Genomic DNA, 24,306 nt, shown 5'->3' with positions numbered 1-24,306 from the left:
GTGATTCCACCGACATCTGATCCCACCAACAATTGATCGTCAATTGATTTTTATCAACAACTAAATTACATAATCTAACTTTTTATATTTACAACAGTGAATTTTTATTACTCATGTCATAGTAATTAATTAATTATTTTATGAATTTGTCAGTGGGATCAGTTGTCGGGGATCATTTGTCATGGAACCCTAGTTCAGACGTTTTTTTGTTCAAAATTTTTGTTTCCAAATGTAATTTCCGGAAAAAAATATTTAAAAAATTGCAGACATTAAAATCTATGAAATTTTTCACTTTTTTGAAAAAATCTCATTTTTTTTTAGAGATATTTTAAGCGAGATATCGAAAAATTTTGTTTTTTAAAAAGGTCTTCTTTTGTCGAGTTCTACAAGAATTCGCGGTCATTAAGTGGCGCCATGGAAACCGTAGACTTCCCATTAATTGGATAAATACTTGAGTTATTAATTGAATATTTAATTTTTTAAAAGCTTATGAAATTCACGGTCGCCCGGAGGCAGCGAAAAAATACATTGAGGAATTAAAAGCTCGTAGAAAACGAGAAGCAGAAATCCAACAACGAAGTAACCAAATTCAAAATACGGTTTTGTCTCGATTTTGGGAAAAATTTGAAAATGATCGAGAACGTAAATTCGACGAAATAACTGCGCGTACGGTGTTACGTCAGTCGCGGTATGAAAAAAAAATGGTGACTAAATTATGCGAAATACACGCGCAGAAAGACAGACTGGCTGCTAATAGGCAGATGGTTGACGAGCTGATGTTCAAAGCAAAAGAGGATCACGCGCGTTTGATCCAAGAAAGCAAACGTGAAATGAAGCTTTGGGATAATGAGGAGTTGGGTGACGAAGCTCGGAGATTCAATGAATTGCAAAGGCGTATGCAAGATGAGAAAAAAGAAAAAGTTAAGCTTGAAATCATTAAAACGGCTCAGGATATTGTTGGCGACTTAGTTGTGCTTGCGGTTAATTCTGTGGATTCTGAAATTCCCCGCAGTTTGTGGAATAAATGGAAGAGTTTATTCATCAAAGGTATAAAAATTTTTCCATCTCGTCAGGAAGCCTCTAACGAAGGCCATAATACGGTAGAGAATCGGTTTGGAAGTAAAGCTGATTACGAAGACAAAAGTGAACAAGAACCAAAGGAAGATCCTGAAGTCATTTCTGATTACAACCTTCAAGAAGACGCTTTGATTGATAAAGATTTGTATGATTATCTAAACATAAACGCACCTTGGAGTGAATTTACTCCAGAAATCGATCAACAAAACAAAGAATTCATTGATTTGGGGTCAGTGGTCTTGGGTTACGTTGTCAATAAATTACTGCAAGAATTTCCGTACGAGCCCATGAGACCCAAACTCCCTGAGGTCAAAGTCCGGGCAGTCATACTCGGAGTTCCTGATTCAAATAATTATCTCACGATTCAAGACTTACTGAAGCACAAAAAAATATCTGTCATTCGTGTTGAAGACGCCATTAATTACTGTCTTCAGTGCTACAAAGAAGAGATGAAAGATTTCGATCACGTCGAAGTGAGAAAGCTGGAAACTGAATCTGAATCCTCAATAAATCTCAAGTCTTTGGAAAGAGATGACAAAAATAAAAGTACGATAGTTAATAAAAAAACTCAGACTCCCAAAGTGATCCCTTACGATGACATGCATCCTACGTTAAGTGACAGCGCGTATATCGGCAAATGGATCCACGAATTTTTCCTATTAGGAGAACCGATTTCTGATGAATTGATGAGTAAAATTATTTTCGAACACCTAAACAATATCAATACAAAAGGATGGGTCCTGATAAATTATCCCGAAACTTATCGACAGTTAGCGTACCTTGAGTTTTCATTGAGTGGAAAATCGACCTGCGATATAGAAAAAGTGTTTAATTTCAATGAAGATGATACTGAAGATACTGAGTTTGAACCTCGAATAAAATATAGTCATCCAGAGACGACTTTTTATCGCGAATCCAAATTACTTCCGAACCCAGTAATTAAATCGGATGATAAATTTAACTCTTGTTTGACTGCGTACATAAAAATGCTACCGAAACCTAAAGAAGTCGATGCTAATGCTGAAGAACTGTTTGAAGTACGGGCTGAAGACGCGACACGATTAGACGAATTTTATAGCCAACAAGGAATAGCCAAAGTTGTTTATTATGATCAGTGTGACAATGCGACTCTCAAAAGAGTTGCGAGACTCGTTATTGGAGACGTCAAGTTGCCGAGGAAGTCTTCTGCAGAAATGTTCGGAAGTGCTGCCAGCAAAGATGGCGCCGAAGATAAATCTAGTGAAATTTTGACAAACAGTTCCGCTAAATCATTGAAAAGTTTGGAAAGTTCTCAGTCACAAGAAGACAAAGCTAAGCCTGGAGAAGAAAATTGGACTTGGACTGATTTGCCTCTGACTCTTGAGGTTACGAAGGCGCTGATGTCGTTGTGGAGGAACTGCGAAAATACTTACGTCGATGGGTTAAAAGATATTTTGTCGTTGAAGAGATTGAATCTGACTGCTATTATTCCCTACAAGGATTACGTTTACAATCGGGTGATTCAGTACAGAAGTAAAGAAGGTGGCGGTGACAAACTAGAAGTCGTCCAGAAGTTTAAATCGGAGCTTAATGACGTTCTTGGAAGTGGAAAAGTAACGGAAAATGTGAAGAATGAGTTGTGCAGTAAGCTTGATGAATTTCAAATGGAATTGTGGGAAATTTGTGATGTGAAGAGACGACAGGCTGAAGAAGAAAGGAAGAAAATTGTTGAGGATGACTGGGCTACCAAACAGATTATTGTTCTTGTTAATGTTTATGTCACGATTATACAGATTGAGATGGACCGCTTTGTTGATACGCTACAATTTTTGAGGAGCTATTACCTGACGATGCTAAAACGGGCCATCGGGGATAATATTTTTAAAAAAATTCTTCTTGATAAATTTATTACAGGTGAGAAAAACTTTATGGTCGTTTTCAGACAGTGCCCCCCTCCCACACTTTTTTTAATATTCAGTGACTAAAAGTATTAAAATTTTGATAATTTAAAAAAAAATTGAAGCATTAATTGGAAAAAGGCAACGCTGTTACAATTTCGCCGAGACAGATTTTTTTCAAAAAAATTATTTACAGTTGATATCAATTAGGAGGTAAATGAAATTTGAAAAATAAATTTTAGTAAAATTCTTCATGTCGGCATTGTAATTTTGAATGTCAAATTTTTTATGCTAAAATTTATTTACCAAATTTCGTTTAATTGCTAATTGATAGCAGCTGTGAGTAATTTTTTTAAAAATCTATATTTTGGTGAAATTGTCCTTTTTTAGGGTGCATCCGAAATGCAAGCAGCTGTAGCGTATATTTGAAAAATAAATTATAAGAAATTGGAGAAAACTAAAAATCGTAAGTCAAAATAAAATTGCAGCAGAATATGTTAGAAAAAAATTTTAAATATTCAAAAAAAACACGCAAGTGTTTGAACAAACCTTGGCGGGGAAATAATATGCAGAAGGGTGTCCTAATACACTTGGAGATTTAAATTAAATTGCTTCAAGTGTATTTCAGCTAAAAAAACGTCACTTAACTGCTATTTCCCCACCAGACGATGCCAGATGAGTTTGCTCAGGAACTTGGAAGTTATCAGCACCAGCAATTCGCAACACTTTACACTCGAACTGAATGATCCTGAAGTTAGCAGACAATTCACAATTTTTGAATTTTCTTTTCAACAGTTTAATTTAAAAAATAAATAAAAATGATAATATGCACATGTAGAAAATTAAAAAGACTATAAGTGCAATTTTTCAAATATTTTTTTTTTTATAACATCGTTTTTAAAAGAATTCAAAAATTATAAGATGTCGGCTAACTTCAGTATCATTCGAACTGAACACTTAACATTTTACACTAGCACTGAACTCTTAATACTGAACCACAGACACTTTGCACAATTTAAATTTTATAAACACTGCACATTTAAATAAACAATCACTATGAGCAATTTAATTTTATGAATAATTACACGACGCCACTGCAGTACTGTGTCTCAATTCAAACGTAAAGAACAAAGATGGATCTAGACTACTACTGCCATTGTCGATGATACTGACTGTCGCTATTGGACCGCCAGTTGATACACAGCAATCGATTTTGCGATACTCTCGCCCCCCACTTTAGTAAAAATTTAAACGTTGAGTGCAGCGACGCTTAACAGCGACGTCGTGCAATAACGCCAACTTGGCGCGAAATTTCAAAATTTAAATTTAATAATTTTACTAAAATTCATTTGTGTCAGTAATTATATTAATTTGACTAAAAACTATGCTCTAAATTTTTTATTTTTCATTAATAATTTCTTAATTATTCTTATTACTCGCGCGGCAAATTTAAATATTTAAAATAAATGATTAGTAAATTGGAGAAAAATTAAAAGTCGTAAAATAAAATAAAATGGCGGCAGAATATGATAGAAATATTTAAAATATTAAAAAAAAAACACGTAAGTATTTTATGATCTTGAAGTTAGCAGACAAACAATAATTTTCGAATTTTTTTTCAACAATTTAATTTAAAAAAAAAATAATAAAAAATAAAAATATGCACATGTAGAAAATTTAAGAAGCTGTAGATGCAATTTTTCAAGATAATTTTTTTATCATTCATCGTTTTTGAAAATTATTAGTCGTCGGCTAATTTCAGTATCATGAGTATTTTGCGTAAAAATCGTGCTGCTGCAGCTGCTCATTGCGCATTTCGGAATGTACCCTTAAAATGATGCTTTAATTTTTTTGAAATTAATTAACAAAATTTCAATACTGTCACGACAGTTCAAGGTCATTTAATATTTTTAAAAAATATGGGGCACTGTCTGAGAACGCCCTTAATTAGGTTACATTTCATAATGACTGTAAATGTAGCAGACATCAGACAAATTTAAAATTACAAATAAATAGAGTAAATAATTTAAAAAATGATATTTATAAAAAATGCACTTATTAATTTTTAAATTTTTTGAATGCACATTTTTTTAAAATTTCACTTCATTAATTATTTACTCTGTTTATTTGTAATTTCAAATTTGTCTGATGTCTGCTACATTCACACTCATCATTGCATAACCTCCTAACATTGGAAAGTTTGATTTTGACAAGAAAAATTCCTAAGGATGTTATTTAATGTAATCTAACTCTTAATTATTTAATAAAATATATGACTAATTAAAAAAATTTCTAGGAAATGGTAACGACACAGAAGGCAAAGGTTCAATAAAATTTCCCAAGTTACCGGAAATAAATGACACTGCGTTAAAAAAAGAAATTTCAAATTTGATGACAAATGCTGATGATAATTTACTCAATCAAACTAAAAGTCATTGTTTGGAAATAATAAAACCAACTGTCTCTTATGCAGAGTCAACAATTGAAGATCTGTCCACTTCAGCACTTGATGATTTGAAAAAAGAGCGAATTCTTAAATCAAAAAGACGTTCCTCGGAAATCAAAGAGAGCAAAGTAAAGAAGAAGGTTACAAAATCTTCTGAAACGTCTGTTAAAACGAAAAAAATAACTTCCGTTACTAAAAAAAAGAAGAATTTATTTTTGGAATGGGAGTACGCGTTAATGTATGAGATAAATAGAATTAAAATGAGAATAAAAATAATAAAATCAGCTATTGAAGTAGATGTTGGCTTTCTTCTTGGAAATATTAGACGGGGATTTATCTCTGCCTATCAATCGATAAATGAAAGATACAAAAGTGAAATAAATAACGTCGATTATTTAATAAAATTATTTCACATAGCGATCGATGACGGAAGAATATTTGAAGAAGAAATAGTTTTAGTTGACGATTGTTTTGTTATTCAAAGAGATCTATCGACTATTGATACTTTAGCTTCAGAAGATGATAAAAGCGACGATTTTAAATTTAGAATAGAGCAGTTGTGGTATTTAAAGGATGTACTCCAGAGTGTAGAACCTTCTGGAATTATTTCGAAGGTTCCCTTCGTTTATATTTTACAAGACTTAGTCATTTGTACGGAAGATGGAGAAGACGAAGAAGAAGAAGAAGAATTAGGAGAAGGGGAATATAAAATTTCTTCTTTACCTAAAGCATGGTTCGAATTAACGCCAGGAGAAATAGAAGAAATAGTTGATGAAATTTTCAAAGATGATACTGTTGATTGGAGAGAGTTTATAATTTATGCATTAGATATTTATTTGAGTCAAGACGCGTTGCTGGATGCTCTTTACGCTTTTAAAAAGTTGGATACTAATAATGATGAAATTATTAGCACAGAAGAATTTTTGTCTGTACATCTCTCGCCTTTTAATTTAGAAAGTGATCATGAAGCTGATGAAAAGGTCGTCAGAGAAGAAATATTTGACAAAGAAATTGAGAAAGAGATCCTGGAGAAAGAAATTTTAAAAAATATTGATCGGAATAATGGCATAAAATTAGAAAATGAACAGACTGTTGAAGTTACTGGAGGAAACGAAGAAATCGTGGATGGAAAAGAAATAAATAGAGAAGAAGAAAGTAGTGATGAAGAAATAGAACGACTTTACTTGATGAAGTTATTTGTCTGCAAGATATTTTCAATTGACGACGATAATAATGTCAATTATATGGAGATTTTATTCGCGTTTTGTAAAGATGATAACCCGGTTTATGGTTTCGGTAAAGCTCTGAGTGTAGCTCTGGGTCAGGATATTTGTTTGGATTATGAAGAAGGAGAAAGATATGTGGTAAATGTTGAGAAGAAATACCTGGCGAAAGAAGTCAGGAAACAAGCTAAGGAAGTAAGTTAATTGTGTATTTAAATTTGACTTCTTGGTTGGTGGGTAATTATGGATTTATTATAAATTTCATAGATGTGCAGACGATGCGTTGACCAATTGATTGATGGAGTTATTAATTACTGCGATGGATCGGCTATCGAAATTAATGAGACTGCTAATGTAAAGAGTGATGATAATCCGTATGAGGATGACGATATGCAAGTGATGACTCATAAAGATGACATTGATCTGGTTTTGATTAATAATGAAGATTTTTATGATTACCAGAATCATAACGTCATATATTTTAATGCTGGTGGCCATCGTGCTAGAAGAACGAGTACACGTAAAGTGATATATTGGATATCGATAAATCTCTGCGAGGTAATTATTGTTTTTATTTATTTATTTATTTATTATTTTTTTAAATAAAATATTTTATAGAAGGAGAATTATTTTTTATTTTCTAAATTATTTTTAAATTATTTTTTAAATTAAATTTAAACGAAAATTTGATTAATTAAATTTTAAATTTTAGTGTCATTGCCAATTTATATGAATTAGTTTAGATATTTGTTTAAAGATGTTGAAAAATAGTCATAGATTTAAAATCAAAAGTTTTTTTTTAAACTAGGAATTATTATTTATTCAAATATTTTTTTTGTGACGTTTAAGTAGACAATCAAAAGTCATAATTTCCTTTTTTTTATTATTATTGAAAAATTTTGAAAGTAAAACGATAATAATTTTATATTTGTCTGATGTCTGCTACTTTCACACTCATCAATTATTCATGACACTGAAGTTAGCCGACGTCTAATAATTTTTGGGTTTTTTTTTAGGCGGTAAATTATAAAAAAAAAAAATTTGAAAAATTTGCACTTGTAGTTTTTTAAATTTTCTGCATGTGCATATTTTTAATTTTTATTATTTTGTAATTTATTTGTTGAAAAAAAAAATCCGAAAATTTTTAATTGTCTGCTAACATCAGGATCATAATTATTCTCACTGTAATAAATATTTTAGACATTGTAATTTATTTATTACATTTAATTTTAATAAAAAATAAATTTTCTGACGCATTTTCTTAAGTAATTTGAATAAAATAACATAAGTATATAATTAAATAAGAGAAAATGTCAACAACTTGATTTTTTACCTGATATTCTATAGAAGAAGCCATTTTGAAATTTTAAATTTAAAACAAAGCGCGCTTACGGTTGCGCATGCGCTAGAACTTATGCGCATGCGCGACGAACCGACGCCAGCCCATCGCGCCGGCGCATGACGCCACTGCAGCCATTTTGGATTTCAATCCTTTGTAACTGAACAGAATTTACCGCGTTTTCAAACCGTCGTGATTCTCTCAGTGTTTAATCAACGTAATTTATAATTTTCAGGCAGTTTTAGTTAAATTATTACCAAACAAAGTTATTGAACATATAAATATTAGTACAGAGATGTCATTAAATGAAAATTTACAAGTGGTTAGTAGTGAAGTGCAGTGTAATATTAAAATGAACCCCAAATTCGTGTTGGCTCATCGTCTTATCCGCCATGACTTCATTATCAAGTTACTCGAGTCCACAAATAAATTCACCAACAAAAATCTCAACAGCGTCGTAAGAAAAATAATGGAGGAGAGAAAATAAAATGAAGTGTAATGCAGACAATGTGAGTCTTTATTTATTTTTTTCAACCATTTTTTTATTTTTTTATTACACATTTTGTCGACTGGAATTTTTCTCGTACTCATTTGTTTTTTTTTTATCACACTCATGTTCGTTCATAATTTTTGAAAGCTGTACAAGTGAACAAAGATTCGTTATTCCTACAGTTATTTTATTTTTTTCAATAGCTGACCAACTCAAACTAGAAATTATTATGATACTGAAGTCAGCCGACGTCTAATAATTTTTGGACTTTTTTCAAAACGATGAATTAAAAAAAAAATATTTGAAAAAATTGCACCTGTAGTTTTTTAAATTTCTTACATGTGCATATTTTTTTTTTTTTGTAATTTATTTATTAAAAAAAAATTCGAAAATTCTTTAATCGTCTGCTAACTTCAATGATCCTGAATTATCAGATAACTCATAATTTTTGAATTTTTTTTTTCAGCAAATCAATTGCAAAAAAAAAAAATGCACATGTAGAAAATTAAAAAAGCTACAGGTGCAATTTTTTAAATGTTTATTTTTTTTATAATTTATCATTTTTAAAATTCAAAAATTATTAGATGTCGGCTAACTTCAGTACCATTAACTTCAGGATCATAAATTATTACCGTTTTATTTATTCACTTATTTTTGAATAGTTGTATATTTATTTTATAAATGCTTAGCAAATATCTAGTGCCTTATGGTATTTTTTTTACTTTAATCACTATCTATCTTAACTGATGGATAGTTTTCATTTTATCGTGATCTTGTTACCCGAGAAAAAAATTATTTTTTATTTTCTGGAAGACGATAACTTTTTTTTTTCAATTTCAAATTTTCAAATATTTCAAAGTATAATTGGCAACTAATTATTTATTTGCTGTTAAATTACATAAATATCATGGACCGCAACGTATATAATTATCAAATTTTTTATCCTTTTTTTAATCCTCGAAATTTTTATTCATCAATCGGCTCCCAATAAATTTTAAATACGAAAAAAAAAGAAATTTAATTAACTACCCATTCAAATTGAGCGCTAAAATTAAAAGATCATTTTTCTTAATTTATTTAAAGCAAAATTTAATTTAGATAATTTAATATCGGTTCTAAATTTTTTTTTATTGAAAGCACAATAGAAAAAAAATTTTACATTTAATTTTAAAAAATAATTACCTGTTAATTAATTAATTAATTAAGAAACAAATATTTTTTTTTCAATATTCTCGTGTAACAAAATTCACATTAAAATCATTTCATTTAAATCTTGTCTACTATCAAAATTATACTATAAGTAAATATATTACAAGAGACTTAAAAAAAACATCAATTGTTTATGGATAATAATTACAATATAATAATCACACTCAATGAATGAACACCTGCATTCATATTTATTCATAATAATTTCAACAAACAATTATTTTACAACTAATTTATTTATTCAATTGGAAATTTCTTTTCCTATAATTAATTTTCAAAAAAATTCAAAGCTGATTTTTTTATCATCAGCTTTTAGATTCAAAAAGTTCTTCAAATTTTTACATGATACTGAAGTTAGCTGACGTCTGATAATTTTTGGATTTTTTTAAAGACAATAAATTATGAAAAAAAAAATATTCTGAAAAATTGCACCCGTAGTTTTTAAAATTTTCTACATGTGCATATTTTTTTTTTTTTTTTTTTTTTTTTAATTGATTAGTAAACAAAAAATCCGAAAATTGTTAATTGTCGGCTAACTTCAGGATTATATTTTTTATCCAATCATCTCATTTTCGATTTTTTTTTGTTGACTTAATCACGATTTAGTCGTTAATTTTAATCATTTTCACAGCCCTCGACTTACTAGTTGACATTTTGTTCATTATTAATTTTTTTTTCTAATTAAAATTTTATTTTAATTTTTTTTTTATTTAAGTATCATGCAATTTATTAATTATATTATTTAATAATAATAATATATGTTTATAAATGGTAATGATTATCATACATATGATATGATTCGAATGATTCATTTTATACAGAGCAAAAAAAAAATGTTTATCATTAGTATTAATTATTAAGTTTCAATTCGCTTATTGAGCGTTTTATTTTATTACGTCAACTAGACAATGATCAGAAGATAGCTAGTGGTATATATTTATTATTTTTTTTTAAGTATATTTAGTTCAGATAACACACTAGAGATCATCGGGCCTTGTATTGGAATTAATTATTCAATGAACTTTAATATTTATTTATCATTATCATTTTTTTTTTATAAACAAATACTTGATTGTAAAAAAATAAGCATTACTCTCTAGAAATTTACATTATGGAAATCAGATCCTGCTACTTTAATAATTAATATTTATTTAATCTTAATTATTAATTAGTTAAATACACTAGCAAATTAATAATTCCATTATTTATTTTTTAAAACTGTTCAACATTTAAATAATCATCAGTTATTATTTAATTAAATTTACACTCTGACTGCATGCGCAGAATATCTCACTCTTTAACTTTTGCACACCAGTATTTTATTACAGTATCATCTCAATTTTAAATACTCAGATTTTTTATTTGAACTGAATATTAAAATTCTTAGAGCATTAACTATTACTTTCGGGTTTTTTGAGTTAAATATGAGCTATTAATTAGGAAAATTATTTAAATTGATTTTTTTTATAACTCGGGTGTGCTGCACACCAGTATTGAGTTCTGGAAATAACTCGATTTTTTAATGTTCGAGATAATTCTATTGGAGATAAAAATAATAGCAATAGATTAATCAATATTTAATCAACTTTATTGTAGAGTAGACTTTAAAAATTTATAATTAATTTTTGTTTGAGTATTATTGTTTATTTTAATCCAGCCTTTACTAAACAAGTTTAAAGTAGTCTAGAAGCCAAGTCACCACAGTCGACTCTTTTTTTGTATTTATTTAAAAGATGTCAGTTTTATGGATCTCGAAAAAAAATAATAATTTTATTGCCTTGTAGTTTAAAAGATACAATTAATCAAAGTCGCGCGACAAATTTACGGGTTCTTGTAGGGTTGCTATCAAATTTAACCGTAAGCTGGCGATTTGTAACAAAAACCCCACAGTTTAACAGTAGAAAAAAACTTTCCATAGACAGTATGCTGTCTAATACATTTACTAGCTAAATTAAATAATAATTAGCCTCGCGGTTTTTTTTGAATTTATTTTTTAATATTTTGATCCGATGTCTCTCATCTTCAGACGGACATTTGTTCTTAAATATAAATGTTATCGATCAGTTTTAGTAAAAAATATTTTTACCAATTATAATTATCAAGTTTTTATTTTTTCTACTAAATAATTCAAAATTTATGAGTCATCATTTACTATTTCTATTATAATTTACTGTACTCGGAAAAAGAATAGTGGAATAATTAAATTTACATCCAAGATTTATTACAGTTTCAAATATCATCAAATTCCCTCTACTTTGAAACTGTAAAAATTACTTTATTTTTGAGCCGTATCAATAAATGGCAATTTACAAAATTTCTTCTATCAACTATAAATTTTTAAATTAAGAACAGTCGATATATAATAAGTAACTGACATTTTCAAGTTTCATGCAACTAAAAGTATTAACTCGGATTCCGTTATCCCGGAACTTCCCCTCAATCTTGACCCCCATTATGAGCTACGCTCTCCTACCCGATGCTATACATTTGTATGTGTGTGTATTTATATATTCATCATACATGTGATAAAAGTGCGCGTGCGTCTAGTTTACTTTTTAAGGAAGAAATGGCATTCGATAAGTCGGAATTTCCAAGAAATTTCCGCTCCACCGTAGACTATGTCCGAGTTAACGGAGTTCGACTGTACTTTAATACAAGAAGTAGTCCCAATTATTACAATGCAAACTAATACTTTTTTATACGAGGGCCCTGTTTTTGGACTAAAAATTAATTTTTTAGCTGCTCTTTTAAAATTAAATATTCTTTCAATCTTTGCGGCTTCTAGACTACAGTACAAAAATTTGAAAAAGTTCTTCCGACATCGCGAGTAATTTTGATAAAATTTATGAAAAGCTTATCGTAGAGTACAATAGAGTGACTAAATAATAGAATTATTAATTTACTCAACAGTTCAATATTCCTCTGGAATAAACACGCACCAAGTCTTTTATTATTCAATTAAATTGTCCAGTGTTTTATTTTATTCTTCAATTAAATAAAGCAATTGAACAAAAAAAATAAATATAAAAAAAAACTTGTAAAAATTTAAATCTTAACATGAGTGATAATAAATATTACATAATAATAATAATAATCAATAAAAAATATATTTATATCTAAATATATATCACTTAATAATACTATCACTATACACGGATAATAAAAAATAAAAATATTTAACAAAGTAATACGCGCTAATTTTATTATCAATACAATAATTAAATTACCACAGTTTTCTATTTTTATTTCTTCCAAATATTAAGACACTGTTTAATTATTATTTTTTATTTGGCACGTTTAAAAATTATCATTTCATTTTATACCTTTTTTTACATTTCCTAAGTCGTTATACTAGTTAACGTGATAACTTTTAAAGGGAGCAATAAAAAAATATGGGATCTCAGATTATAACGCGTCTTAATAACACTTCATTCACTTTCATTCATAAATTTTTAAATTCATTAATATATAACTTTAAATCAAGTCTTTTGTCTTTAATTATTTATTTCCTTGTATTTTTTTTATTTTTTTTTTTTGTTACTATTTGTTGTTCTTGTTTTTACTTTAAGTTTGTTCACTTTATTTGGATTTGAAGTTTTATCTGTTGGCTAAATAAAACTTCAACCAAACCAGGGTAGCCATCAGCTGGGCTGAGGGGGCGTTAATTTAACAAGTAGCCAAGTATAAAGTTTATATTTTTTCTTATCAATTAAGTTGTATTTTAAATTCGTCAGTCCATCTGTTGCAAATCTTTTTTTACCTGTCTTCAAATATTCGTACCTGAAAAATAAAATTTATTTATTAGTAAACAGACGTTAAGTAACAAATTTGTTGTTTTAATGGTGACACGCGTTAATATCCCTCGACAAAATATCACGATAGTTCAAAATTTTTATTAAAAATCATGTTACGTGTGACATCATGTTTGGTGTGAAGTGTTTTAGGCCCAGCACGATAACAAGCTTATGTGTTGGCCAATTTTCGAATAAACACACACAAAATCCGTGAAAAAAGGGTACAGCACGATAATAAGCTACTTAATGTTCTCTACTAATGCTTTTAATTAATTGAAAATTTTTTATTTATATACTTTAATCGGCAAAGAGAAAGCAATAGACCTTGCAGGTCTTTCCTGAAATTTCCCATCTTGGACCTAAAAGGCAATGAACCGAATCTAATAATAAAACTATTTTTTTTTTATATTTCGTCACAGAGATATATTGTTTATGGGATATTTTGTCCGGAGATATTAACGCACGTAACCGTTATAAATTAATTAATAATTGACCAAAATTATTATTAGACTTTTGATTATAATAATCAATAATCTATTTTTGTTAATTAATAAAAGGGGAGTTTAATTAGTAGAATCAAAACGTCTTGTAACTATTGATCGGAAAAAATATTTTTGATAAAATATCACACATGTGAAATATATGAGTATATAAAAGATATGGAATATATAGTACGTGCTCCCTTAAATTAATTTATTTAGGACGTTGTCTCTAGACATTTATTAATATTTTATATATTAATTATGATATTTTGTCCAGGGGTTAATAGTTGACGGCCCAATTAATTTTGTTGATTTTTTATTTTTGAAATTTATGAGACAGGTCTTTTATCTTTCGAGGGGTTCGCACTTTTTCTCTCTATTACACTCAAGTCCACGAACGGTACTATCTTTGTTGCACTTGTGTAGTAAATGGAAACTTTGGCCGAGTTTCTCTCTTTACCAAACGAATATTGTTAAACAATTTAAGCGCACTTCTAGATTAGACAGTAGTGTATCAATGCGCGGTCTGTATTTTGTATTTAGAGATTTTGTTTCCGAAAAAAATTCAGCCGAAAATATCTGATAACCCCTGTTACTATAGAATTTTTATAATTCGCGATAATATGGAATCTTACTGTAAAAAAAAACTGATACAGTTCCCGCTATCCTGGTGCTAAGTTCATTTTAACACCGTTTTTTTACAGTGCAATACTATTTTACATATATAGTAAATTTATGTATCTGAAGATTGAAACGTTTTTAAAGAGCGCAACGAAAATGAAAAAAATTCATGAAATTTGACTGCTTAGAGGCGACTTCCGGTGGTTGGGGTGGGCTAAGATTTTCGACTGACATACAGGCATCTATATACGAAACATTTCAGAAATCTAGACATGCTGTAGATTTTTTTTTTCATGGCGCGAAAAACGTTTTGATCTTCAGACACATAAATTTATAGAAATATTTTATTCACTAAAATTATTTATAAATCAACCCCTGGTTGAATTTCGACACCAGATTCCAGTGAATAAAAAAAAAAGTTAATAAAACAATGACAGGAATTTATGAGAAAAAATTTAAAAGTTGTAAATTACCTTCGTGGATTGGCTTTTTCTTTCCTATGTGACAGCATCTTGTAGCGCGCAATATTAGGTGGATAACGTGATATATGAAGCCCTTTGGCCTTTATACGATTCGCCATATCGTCATCTTCGCCACCCCATCCCCAAAACATATTACTGAAACCATTTACCAGCCGGAATTGACCCCGTGACATTGCTGATACTCCACCAAATAAATCCGCATATGGTAATCTATAATTTTATTTTGAATGTTATCAGTGATTTATTAGTATCATTGGCGGTAATTAATAATTCATACTCAATCGTTTCACCAGAAATTTTATTTAAATAATTAAATATTCAATAATAAATAAATTTTTTATTCTTCAATGAAAAAAGGAGGGTCAGGGGTAAAATGAGTCTCCTAAGGAAAAAATTTCAATGATATTTTTTCAATAGTTCTACTTTTCTTTGGTCTCTCGATAAGTATTCGGTATCAATACCAGCTGTAATGAAAAAATTTTAAATCTGGGGAAAAGTTGGCCGCTTGAAAAAATAAAATCAATTCATTTTTAAAATAATTTTACTTTATTTTTATCATCTCAGTTATAAAAAAAAATTTTGAATGTTTGGCAAAATTGATTTTTCTCAAAAAAATTGAACTAAATAACTTCTAAAAATAAAATTTATTTTTTTTCTTTCATAATAAAATTAATTTTCATGATTCCGAAATTAATTATCAATTATGAAAATTTGAATTGAAGAAAATTATTTGGATAAAAATTTGCCCCTAATAATTTTAATTTATAAAAAATTTTGAAGGTCTGTATGACCCATTTTCCTCTATTGTAGTCGAAAAAATATTTTAGTAAGACACAATGCATAACAAATGATTAAATAGAGTAATAAACTAAATAAATAGCATACCTATATTTAAATTTATCGACTGCAACTGACATATGTCGTGGTTGTTCTGGACAAGTATAAAGATTTCTATCGTCTTCTGGTAGTAAATCAACATCATGGAAGATAAAACAATCAAACGTTTTTTCTTTTAGTGCTTCAACGTATCCTACATTCATCAGCATGGCGCGGTTGAATGGTCCGTTACCTAATGCAGTAACATAAAATAAAATTTAAGTGATTTTTCTTACATTTTTTTCTGAAAAACCATTCATAGTTTATTCATAGCTCATACATATAAACATGTATAGTATAGTGAGGGTGAGTTAAAGTAACTTCGGGGGGTATTGAAAAAAAATAAAATTTGTATGAATGCATAAATGATCACTAAAATATCCATTGCTAATGCACTGTATTAAAAACTCAGTTTTTTAAATACTTTTACTTAAAAATTTTTATTGCCGCGATTTGTTTTCGAAGTACTTTTTATTAATTGATTTTTTTTACGCGCAAGATAAATTTAGTTTTTAGTTTCTGACATTTAAGGGGGATAGCCACTGAAATTTCAAAAAAAAAATTTTTTTTTTTTATTAAATCAAAGTTTATAGATTAAAAAATATGTATCTAAAGTTTTATATGAAAATTCCGAATATTTTTCAAGTTATAGTCATTTTTGTGATAGCGCGTCAACTGACCGTTGCATCGACTAAAAACTTTAAACGCGTTTTTCTCGAAACTACTTTTTTTGAACTGGTCGCATCTGTAATTTGCATAAATATCAACCGATTCGAAACTTTTTTTTCCGTATTCGTCTATTCAGTAGCTAAAGTTGCACGTAGATTTTGAAAATTTTGATTTTTAAGATTTTTCAGGGCTGTTTGAATCCAAAAAAATGAGAAAAAAAACGAAAAAATTTTTACTATGTCGCCATTTTTTTTTAAATCAAAATTTTCAAAATCCTCTACGTGGAACGATAACCACATGCATACAGATTACAACGTGGTTTGGTTTTTTTGTTTCTGATAATCCGTTTTTGAGTTAGAGATGAGACCGTGGTGGGGGAAATTTCATATCATAAACAATTCATTGTTAAAATCTAATTTAATTAATAGAAAATTTATATTTTAAACAATTAAGAATTAATTATTTTTGATTCATTATACTTTTAAAATTCTGTTCACAAGCTTGTAAACATTTATGGTGAATAAAAAAAATCCTAGCAATGTCGAAAGATAAATTACTGTAATATGTCCTCATGAATGAAAACGCCATTAAAAAAAATAAATTAGTGTTTTAGTTTTACTTTGGCTTGAATTAAAAACTATAAAGTAAAAAAAAATTAATTAAAAAAAAGTTTTGTTTTTTGCGAAGAATTCTCTTAATTACGTCACGAAAAAAGTTAAATTTTATGAACGTTTATTTATGAAAAATAGTTTAAATGAGTTTCAGTAAATCTTGACATTATGATTTATCATTTATAATTAATCTCAAATGTTTCTGAAAGACCTTAATTGAAATCATACTTCATTAACTAAAAACTATATAACTGGAGCTCATTAAAAAAGAGTATACTGGTCACGCAATAAAGCTGAATCGAATTTTATTCCTATTCATACTCAATACTTGAGCAAATTCTTTACAATACATCCATATATGCTTATAGAGTATACTTATAAACTGTCTCAATGAAGACGCAAAAGCTTTCAGCGCAGAATCTCTAGTTTTCAAGTATTCTTTTCCTCTTATACTTTACATACTCAGCTGTATACCAGCTACTTATCTTCTCTGTTCGATACACTTTTTTTTCTTCATTTATACCAGACACTATTTTTTTTTTTTATATTAATTAATTAATTCAATTGATTAAAATTTTTTTCATTAATAAATAATTTTTAAATCATAAAATTTCAAATTTTACCGGAGTTCCGGAGTTTAAAAAAAAATCACTTCGCATGCGGGAGTGAATAGGAATTTTTTCATGTGTGGAGTGATTTCGCAGTGACGCAGATTTAATTTTGATCCACATTGACTCCAGTCCGGAGTTTTAATACTTAACTAAAGTTATATTTAATAGAAACAGCTGTTAATTAGAGCCATAATTGATTCAGATATTAATAATTAAACTTAAAATATCATGTTTTCAATTAATAAAACGTTTTAGTAATTCACTAAATTATAATTTCGTATATTTAATGCATAGTGAAAATATTAAATAATTGAATAGCTGTGACGTAGTTTTTTTGGGAATATTTTATATTTCGGTACAATATGAAATGTTATCTCGTGGAATGGTTGATGTAAGTCATACGTCAGTTTGTGACTCAGTGGAATTATATTTGTCGAAGTTTTATTATCAGCTGCTTATAATTTTTAAAAATCATTTCGCGTGAATATATGGAAAGAGCTCGTAATTATTTCCATACTCAATATAAATGTCAAAATGTCAAAGACCTGAGCTCACTATGTATTAGTAATTTTTTTTATAATTAATATTTTCCGAAACTTCCCGGAGTGAAATTCAATCCGAAGAAATGAAATAAATAAAAAGTCACTTCGCGTTCACTCCGCAGATTTTTACATTGTATGATTTACGATAAAATAGTTCACTATTTATATCCTTCTCTATTAATATTTAAAATTAAATTCAATTTCCATTAACTTATTACACTTCAACGAACACTTTTCAAGATTAACCCGCATTCGTATTTTTATTTATAATTTTACTCTATTCCATACAATGCTTTTATTTTCTATTTTTTTTTTTTTTTTACTGTACACTAGCACCTGTCTTATCCTTTTTCCGCATCAACAAACTTAAAATAAAATTGAAATTACTACGGATGAAAAAATAGAGATTTAATTGTATTATCAGCATTGAAGTCTATCTGACAGCGAATCAAAAGAACTAAACAAGAAAAAATGTAAATCCAGACAGCTATATTTGAAGTTAAAAATATTAATTAACTTTTTTCATTCAAAAATAAAAGCATTGATCCATAAAAGAACAATTTTTCTTTAGCCCGGTTGTAAAGTTGATAAGCAAAGTAAACAGACCGTTATCACAATAACGTTTCTCACATGTTTGAAATAGGTATTATCTACGTTAGAAATATATCAGAATAGAGTTAAATTAGTAGACATATTTGCTCATATATATACATCATATAGGTGTATAAACTTTGTGAAATGTATGAGTATATAACCACTAGCTATTAGATCAGCAAAATTATTATTATACTTTTTGTTTACCTTTTATAATTGTAGATAATATTGACCATATATATATATATACTTACATGGTTAATATTTATTGATATTCAGTAATGAACTCTAACCTAATTATCGGTTAACAAGTTTTGCATTATCGTGGTCGTAAATAATTATAATCAATTTTGATGATATTTATATTTTTTATGACAGTAATGAATTTTTTCATAAATTATTAAGCATGTTTAACATGTACCATACTGATTAATTTAATAATTATTTATGATCATTTTTTTACAACCGAACGAACAAATTTATAAAGTCATAAATAAGAAATTATTTGAAGTCTATTCAGAAGTGAATTCTTTATTTTAAATTTATTATTTTTTATTCAATTTGATATTATCTCGAGGTCTTGTGAAAATATATATGTGAATTATGCAACAATAGGTAGAGAGATTTTTGAATTATAGATAGAATTAGACATATAAATAAATGATGAATACCTTCTTGCTCAACGATGAATATTTGATAGTCGATTTGCTGTTTAAGCAGCATGGGATGAAGATTATATAAGAGCGTTTGAAGATGCTGAGGTCTGTCTCGATATGGAATTATTATGGCAACTTTGTATCGAGGCTTACAATTTTCTGGTGAACCTTTGCCTCCTGGTTTTACGTCTGTCAATTTCATTTCGATAACTGACAGTTCTGGAGGATTCTTGTTAACAACTAGGGGACCGGCTGTAAATAAATATATCGTTATTTATTTGTTGTATTTTTACTATCGCAAACATTGTTTTTGGTGATTAAACATGAGTTTTTTTTCATTAATTATGATACCGCGAAACGGCTGGTCAATATCAAAGTCCATTATGTTGTAACTGCTTGAGATATTTTACCAACTTTTATTTTACATTTTTTTAATCATCACTTGAATTTAATGACCCGTTAATTATTAGTTTTTTATCGTGTATCATTACTTTGTAAATGTATAATCAAACCAAGTCACTGGAAACAAATATTTATGTCCCTTTTTTAATATTTTGACGTGATAAATATTTAATTGACATGATACTAATTTAACTTATTTCAAAATAGTTAATTACGCACCTAGAGCGCTTCCGTGTGTATACAATTTTTTTTTTTTTGTCACGAGGATAAAATTTTTGATTAAAATAAAAGATTCAAAAAAAGTTCGACACGCGGAACTTCTAAACTTGAGACAGATTAAAACAAGTAGAATTTTTTTTGAACTTTTGTAATTATTGTAGTAAAAAAAAAGTTTATGTAGAATTTTATATAAGCGAAATTTGAGTAAAAAAAGAACGTTTTTAAAAGACATTTCTCACAAAATATTTTGACTACATTTTACCCTCGTTCCAAAAAAGTTCTCATTGTAAACCAATAGTTCCATAAGAATCAAAAAACGTTCATACAAAGTTCCAAATTAGAGGTTTTTGAACTTTTTTGGAACCAGGGTAAAATGTATTCAAATTCCGTTTAGAGCCCGAGTCAAAAAACAAATTCGGATTTAAGTCTCAAAGTTCTCAATGAGGTTTTTGAGGATCAATTTAGAATTTTAAAATTGACAACAGTATAGAAAGTTATCCTAGTTTAGTCCTCAGAGTAGTAGTTATGACCAATTTTACCACTTTGAGGACTAAACTGGAATAACATAATCTGGTTTAGATTCTCAAAATACTCAAAAGATACGGGAGTAATTTTATCCGCATTTGAACCTCAAAAGTCTCATTCGAAGTATTCTCTCCCCTCCTTTTTTTATCTAAAATTTTTCAAAGTCCGAAGTATAACTTTTCATTCGTTGCGGATTTTGAGGTCTGAGTTGTAATTTAAAATCTATAAATTATTTGCATTTAGACCTCATAGTTGTCATTGAGAATTTTGAGTACTAAAGTAGAGTTACTTTCTGGGCGGCAAATAAAACATCAAAGGAATTGAGGCTTTTGAGGACTAGACTAGAATTCGCTTTTTGACTCTGGGAGAAATATGTTTTAAAAACGTTATTTTTTGACTCAAATTTCGTTCATATAAAATCCTACATAAATTTCTTTTTTACACGGGAATCTCATTTATTATTTTCATTTAAATTGATTTATTGTTTATTGTTTGTCGTGTAAATAAAAACAAAGTAAATTATTTACCAAGATTCGGTGGAATAAGAGGACATTGTTTTATAACTGATGAGTCAGTGACGTTGGGTCCATTATAAGTTGTATTTCTTGTTGGACTAGTTTCCGTTCTTGAGACATTGCTGACATCCTCAGGTGCCACAGCAGTCTGCATTGTTTCTTTAGTGAAGTTTGTGTTCGTCTCAACTGAATAAGTTGGTACTCCTGTAGTGATACCATAAATAATCAAACCCCGTGGATGTCCTCTAAATGAGCGCTCGGTATATCTGCAACAACAAAAATTTTACTTTAAAAAACTTTTTAATTATGCACCCGCTAATTATTTTTAATTAAATAGCAGATTCATAAAATTATTTTATAGGAATTTTATTAATAATTATATAGTTAATTAAACTCTTCTAAATTTATGCAAATATTTTGGCAGAGCATTCGGCATTAATAGTCACTAGTATGAAATTATTCAAATGATATCTCTTGCACACGGAATAGTATTATTTTGGGCTAATGTTTCTATCTATAGGGTCTATCAGGAAATAGAACGTGAGGAATACTCTCAATAATTAGTTTATCGTGACTTAAGATAATTATCGAACTCGGTAATTTACTATTTCCTCATTAATTTATTTAGAATATTGGATTTTAATTTAACGACTAGTTCATTTATTTATAAATTACATCAAGGAAGAAATAACATTTACTGAATTTTTAATGTTTTTTCTTGATTCAAATTCTGTCAATTCTTATATTTACATGGAAAAAAGATTCCAACAAAAATTACAACCAAAACATTTTTAAAAAACTACAGTTTCAAATAATAATTTTATTAAATTGAATTCCGATTGCCCGTAAAAAAAAAATTGTTAAAAAAAGGTTGGAAAAGCCTTTACTATTTTAAACTTCAAAACGTGACACAGCAATGAAATTTTTTTGGACGCGAAAATTCAAAGGAAAAATTAATGATTGACTAAATAATACTAGAATATGGTCAAAAAAATTTAGAAGTAGTTCAAAATTAGCTTTTTCTAGCCGTATTCTGCACTGGAAAATATGATAAAATTTGTCAGTATTGATGCCCGTGTAAAAAATGATTGTTCATAATGAATTTAGATATAAATTTCATCTCGAAACTCAGATTGTGATACAAATATGACTTTTATCGTAAATTTGTATCATCAACTTTGATCACGTCAAAATTATGACAGTAAAATTTAAATCTAAGTCATCCGAAGTTCATTCACGAAATTCATTTTACAATCTAAACTGATTTCCGTAAATTAAGTAGTTGATAGAAGAAGTTTATTGGTAATTTATGAATCGATAGATTTGACAAAAGGTTTAATTCAGTAAAAAAATTAGTTAAGTTTCTGTCAAAATCATGCCAAGTCCTATTCAAAGATGTAAATTCATGATGAAAGTCATATTTGTGTCACGATCTGAGTTTCGTCCTCAAATTTAGATCTAAATTCATTATGAACGAAAATTTTTTTATACATGTATAGTCGAAAAAAAGTACAAAAAAATCTAGACACCATCATTTATAGTATGCAGTTAATTGTTTCCTTCTCTGTATTTTCAGAAGTTCAAAAATCGTTTAAAAAAAGTTCGTCGTTGTGTTAACTCTTTTTCAATCTTTTTTTAACAATTTTTTTTACACATGTGTGTACTTTTGACTAAATTTTTAATACAATTTTGAACTTATTATACGAAACTGTAATTCTTACAGAATTTTTAAACATATTTTCAGTTTTTTACTCGAAGCGCCGCATTACTGAGTGAAATTTTATTTTTTTTTGTTTTCTTTTCCCGTGTATTTTCATTTTTCATATTATTTATACTTCTATTCGGAATTTTTTTTACATTTCTTCTTTAAAATTTTTGTCACTCACCTTACCGGGGTAAAATGTCAGCTTTAAACTTTTAATAACTTAAATTTAATTTAAAAAAAAGTTTCAAGTAGAAAAATTTACCTAATTGAGTTTATATAAATGAATTAATTAGAGTTAAAAAAGAATGTATGTGATTTGTTTGAAAATTAGTTTCATGGAGTGAAAAAATAAAAAAAGTTTTGACTAAAACAAAAATGAAAAAATTAACGAACGTGACCTGATTAGTAAAAAAGATCGCAAACTCATTGGCATTGAGCATCAGCTGGCTAAACTAAAACCCTGATCGTCCAGCTAATTTTGCGGTGACACGTCCGGTGGGCTCGTTATTATGGCACGGTACCAACTGCCCGTAAAACCACATACGCACGTGCACTAGGCTGCACAAACTAAAACTATATATTATATACACTGATATGCACACACAATATCGTAAGCGAAATGTTGATTCCAAGTGCATTCACTCGGGAAACCGTGCAATGCACGCGTGCCGATGCCCCTCGGGAGTATTACTGCCAATATAGGTTTCCTTCTGTTCTATATAGCTATTTAGCTATAAACCAGTGATTGTTATGTGACTATGTCCAATACACAGTACACATAACTATTATATTATATTGAATACTCGAAATTTATATCGTCGTATATATTGACAATTATATTTTATTTCTCGATTGAAAAATAATTGGAAAATTTTAAGCTTTTTTATTTTTCCACAGAAAAAAAGGATTTTTGGCCGCAAAAAATTGTTTCTATCATGAATTGAAGACAAAAATTATTTTTGGATGCGCCAAGAAATTTTTTCTAGCCCTCAGAAAATTTTTGTTCTCAATTCATAATGCAAAATATTTCTCACTCTTAGAAATCCTTTTTTTCGGTGTAGTTTTTCTGGCTTTTCGGGAATTCATGCGCAGTCATTACTATTTCATGGTTCAATTGAATTGAAATAATTATTTAAAACTTTAAAATATTTATTTATAGTCCACCTGGCTAAATTTGGTTTATCGGGGGTAAGATTGTCCGGCTAAAAAAAATATTCAAGTAATTTTCGTATTTGCACCTATAGTTTGTAGACGGCCTAGATGCTGAAATATCTACTCAAGTTGTTGAAAAAAAAAAAAAAAAACTTAACATATTTTTAAACCAGCCCGAGTTACTTACAT

The 24,306-nt window shown here is 28.4% G+C and overlaps 2 protein-coding genes across 3 annotated transcripts in view; one reads left to right on the top strand and one right to left on the bottom strand.

Annotated features, from left to right (window-relative positions):
* LOC130668606 (uncharacterized) overlaps window positions 1-24,306 on the top strand; it is a 153,058-nt gene that overhangs the window by 982 nt on the left and 127,770 nt on the right. The window contains exons 2-5 of the mRNA XM_057470961.1: window positions 487-2,970; window positions 5,251-6,818; window positions 6,891-7,181; window positions 8,198-8,471. Coding sequence (XP_057326944.1) covers window positions 487-2,970; window positions 5,251-6,818; window positions 6,891-7,181; window positions 8,198-8,449 — 4,595 coding nt within the window. The 3' untranslated portion in view covers window positions 8,450-8,471. The remainder of the gene's footprint in view (window positions 1-486; window positions 2,971-5,250; window positions 6,819-6,890; window positions 7,182-8,197; window positions 8,472-24,306) is intronic.
* Window positions 8,479-24,306, bottom strand: part of LOC130669094 (beta-1,4-N-acetylgalactosaminyltransferase bre-4-like) — a 76,273-nt gene continuing 60,445 nt past the window's right edge. For both annotated transcript variants that reach the window (XM_057471785.1, XM_057471784.1), the window contains exons 3-7: window positions 21,273-21,526; window positions 19,615-19,851; window positions 15,926-16,109; window positions 15,032-15,250; window positions 8,479-13,441 (exon numbers count right to left, since the gene is read on the bottom strand). In XM_057471785.1, the coding sequence (XP_057327768.1) occupies window positions 13,303-13,441; window positions 15,032-15,250; window positions 15,926-16,109; window positions 19,615-19,851; window positions 21,273-21,526 (1,033 nt within the window). In that variant the 3' untranslated portion in view covers window positions 8,479-13,302. The remainder of the gene's footprint in view (window positions 13,442-15,031; window positions 15,251-15,925; window positions 16,110-19,614; window positions 19,852-21,272; window positions 21,527-24,306) is intronic.

Source organism: Microplitis mediator, chromosome 5 (assembly GCF_029852145.1).
Source record: "Microplitis mediator isolate UGA2020A chromosome 5, iyMicMedi2.1, whole genome shotgun sequence".
NCBI lineage: Eukaryota > Metazoa > Arthropoda > Insecta > Hymenoptera > Braconidae > Microplitis > Microplitis mediator.
Note: the sequence above shows the minus strand (reverse complement) of the source record. Positions and strands in the feature narration are given on the sequence as shown.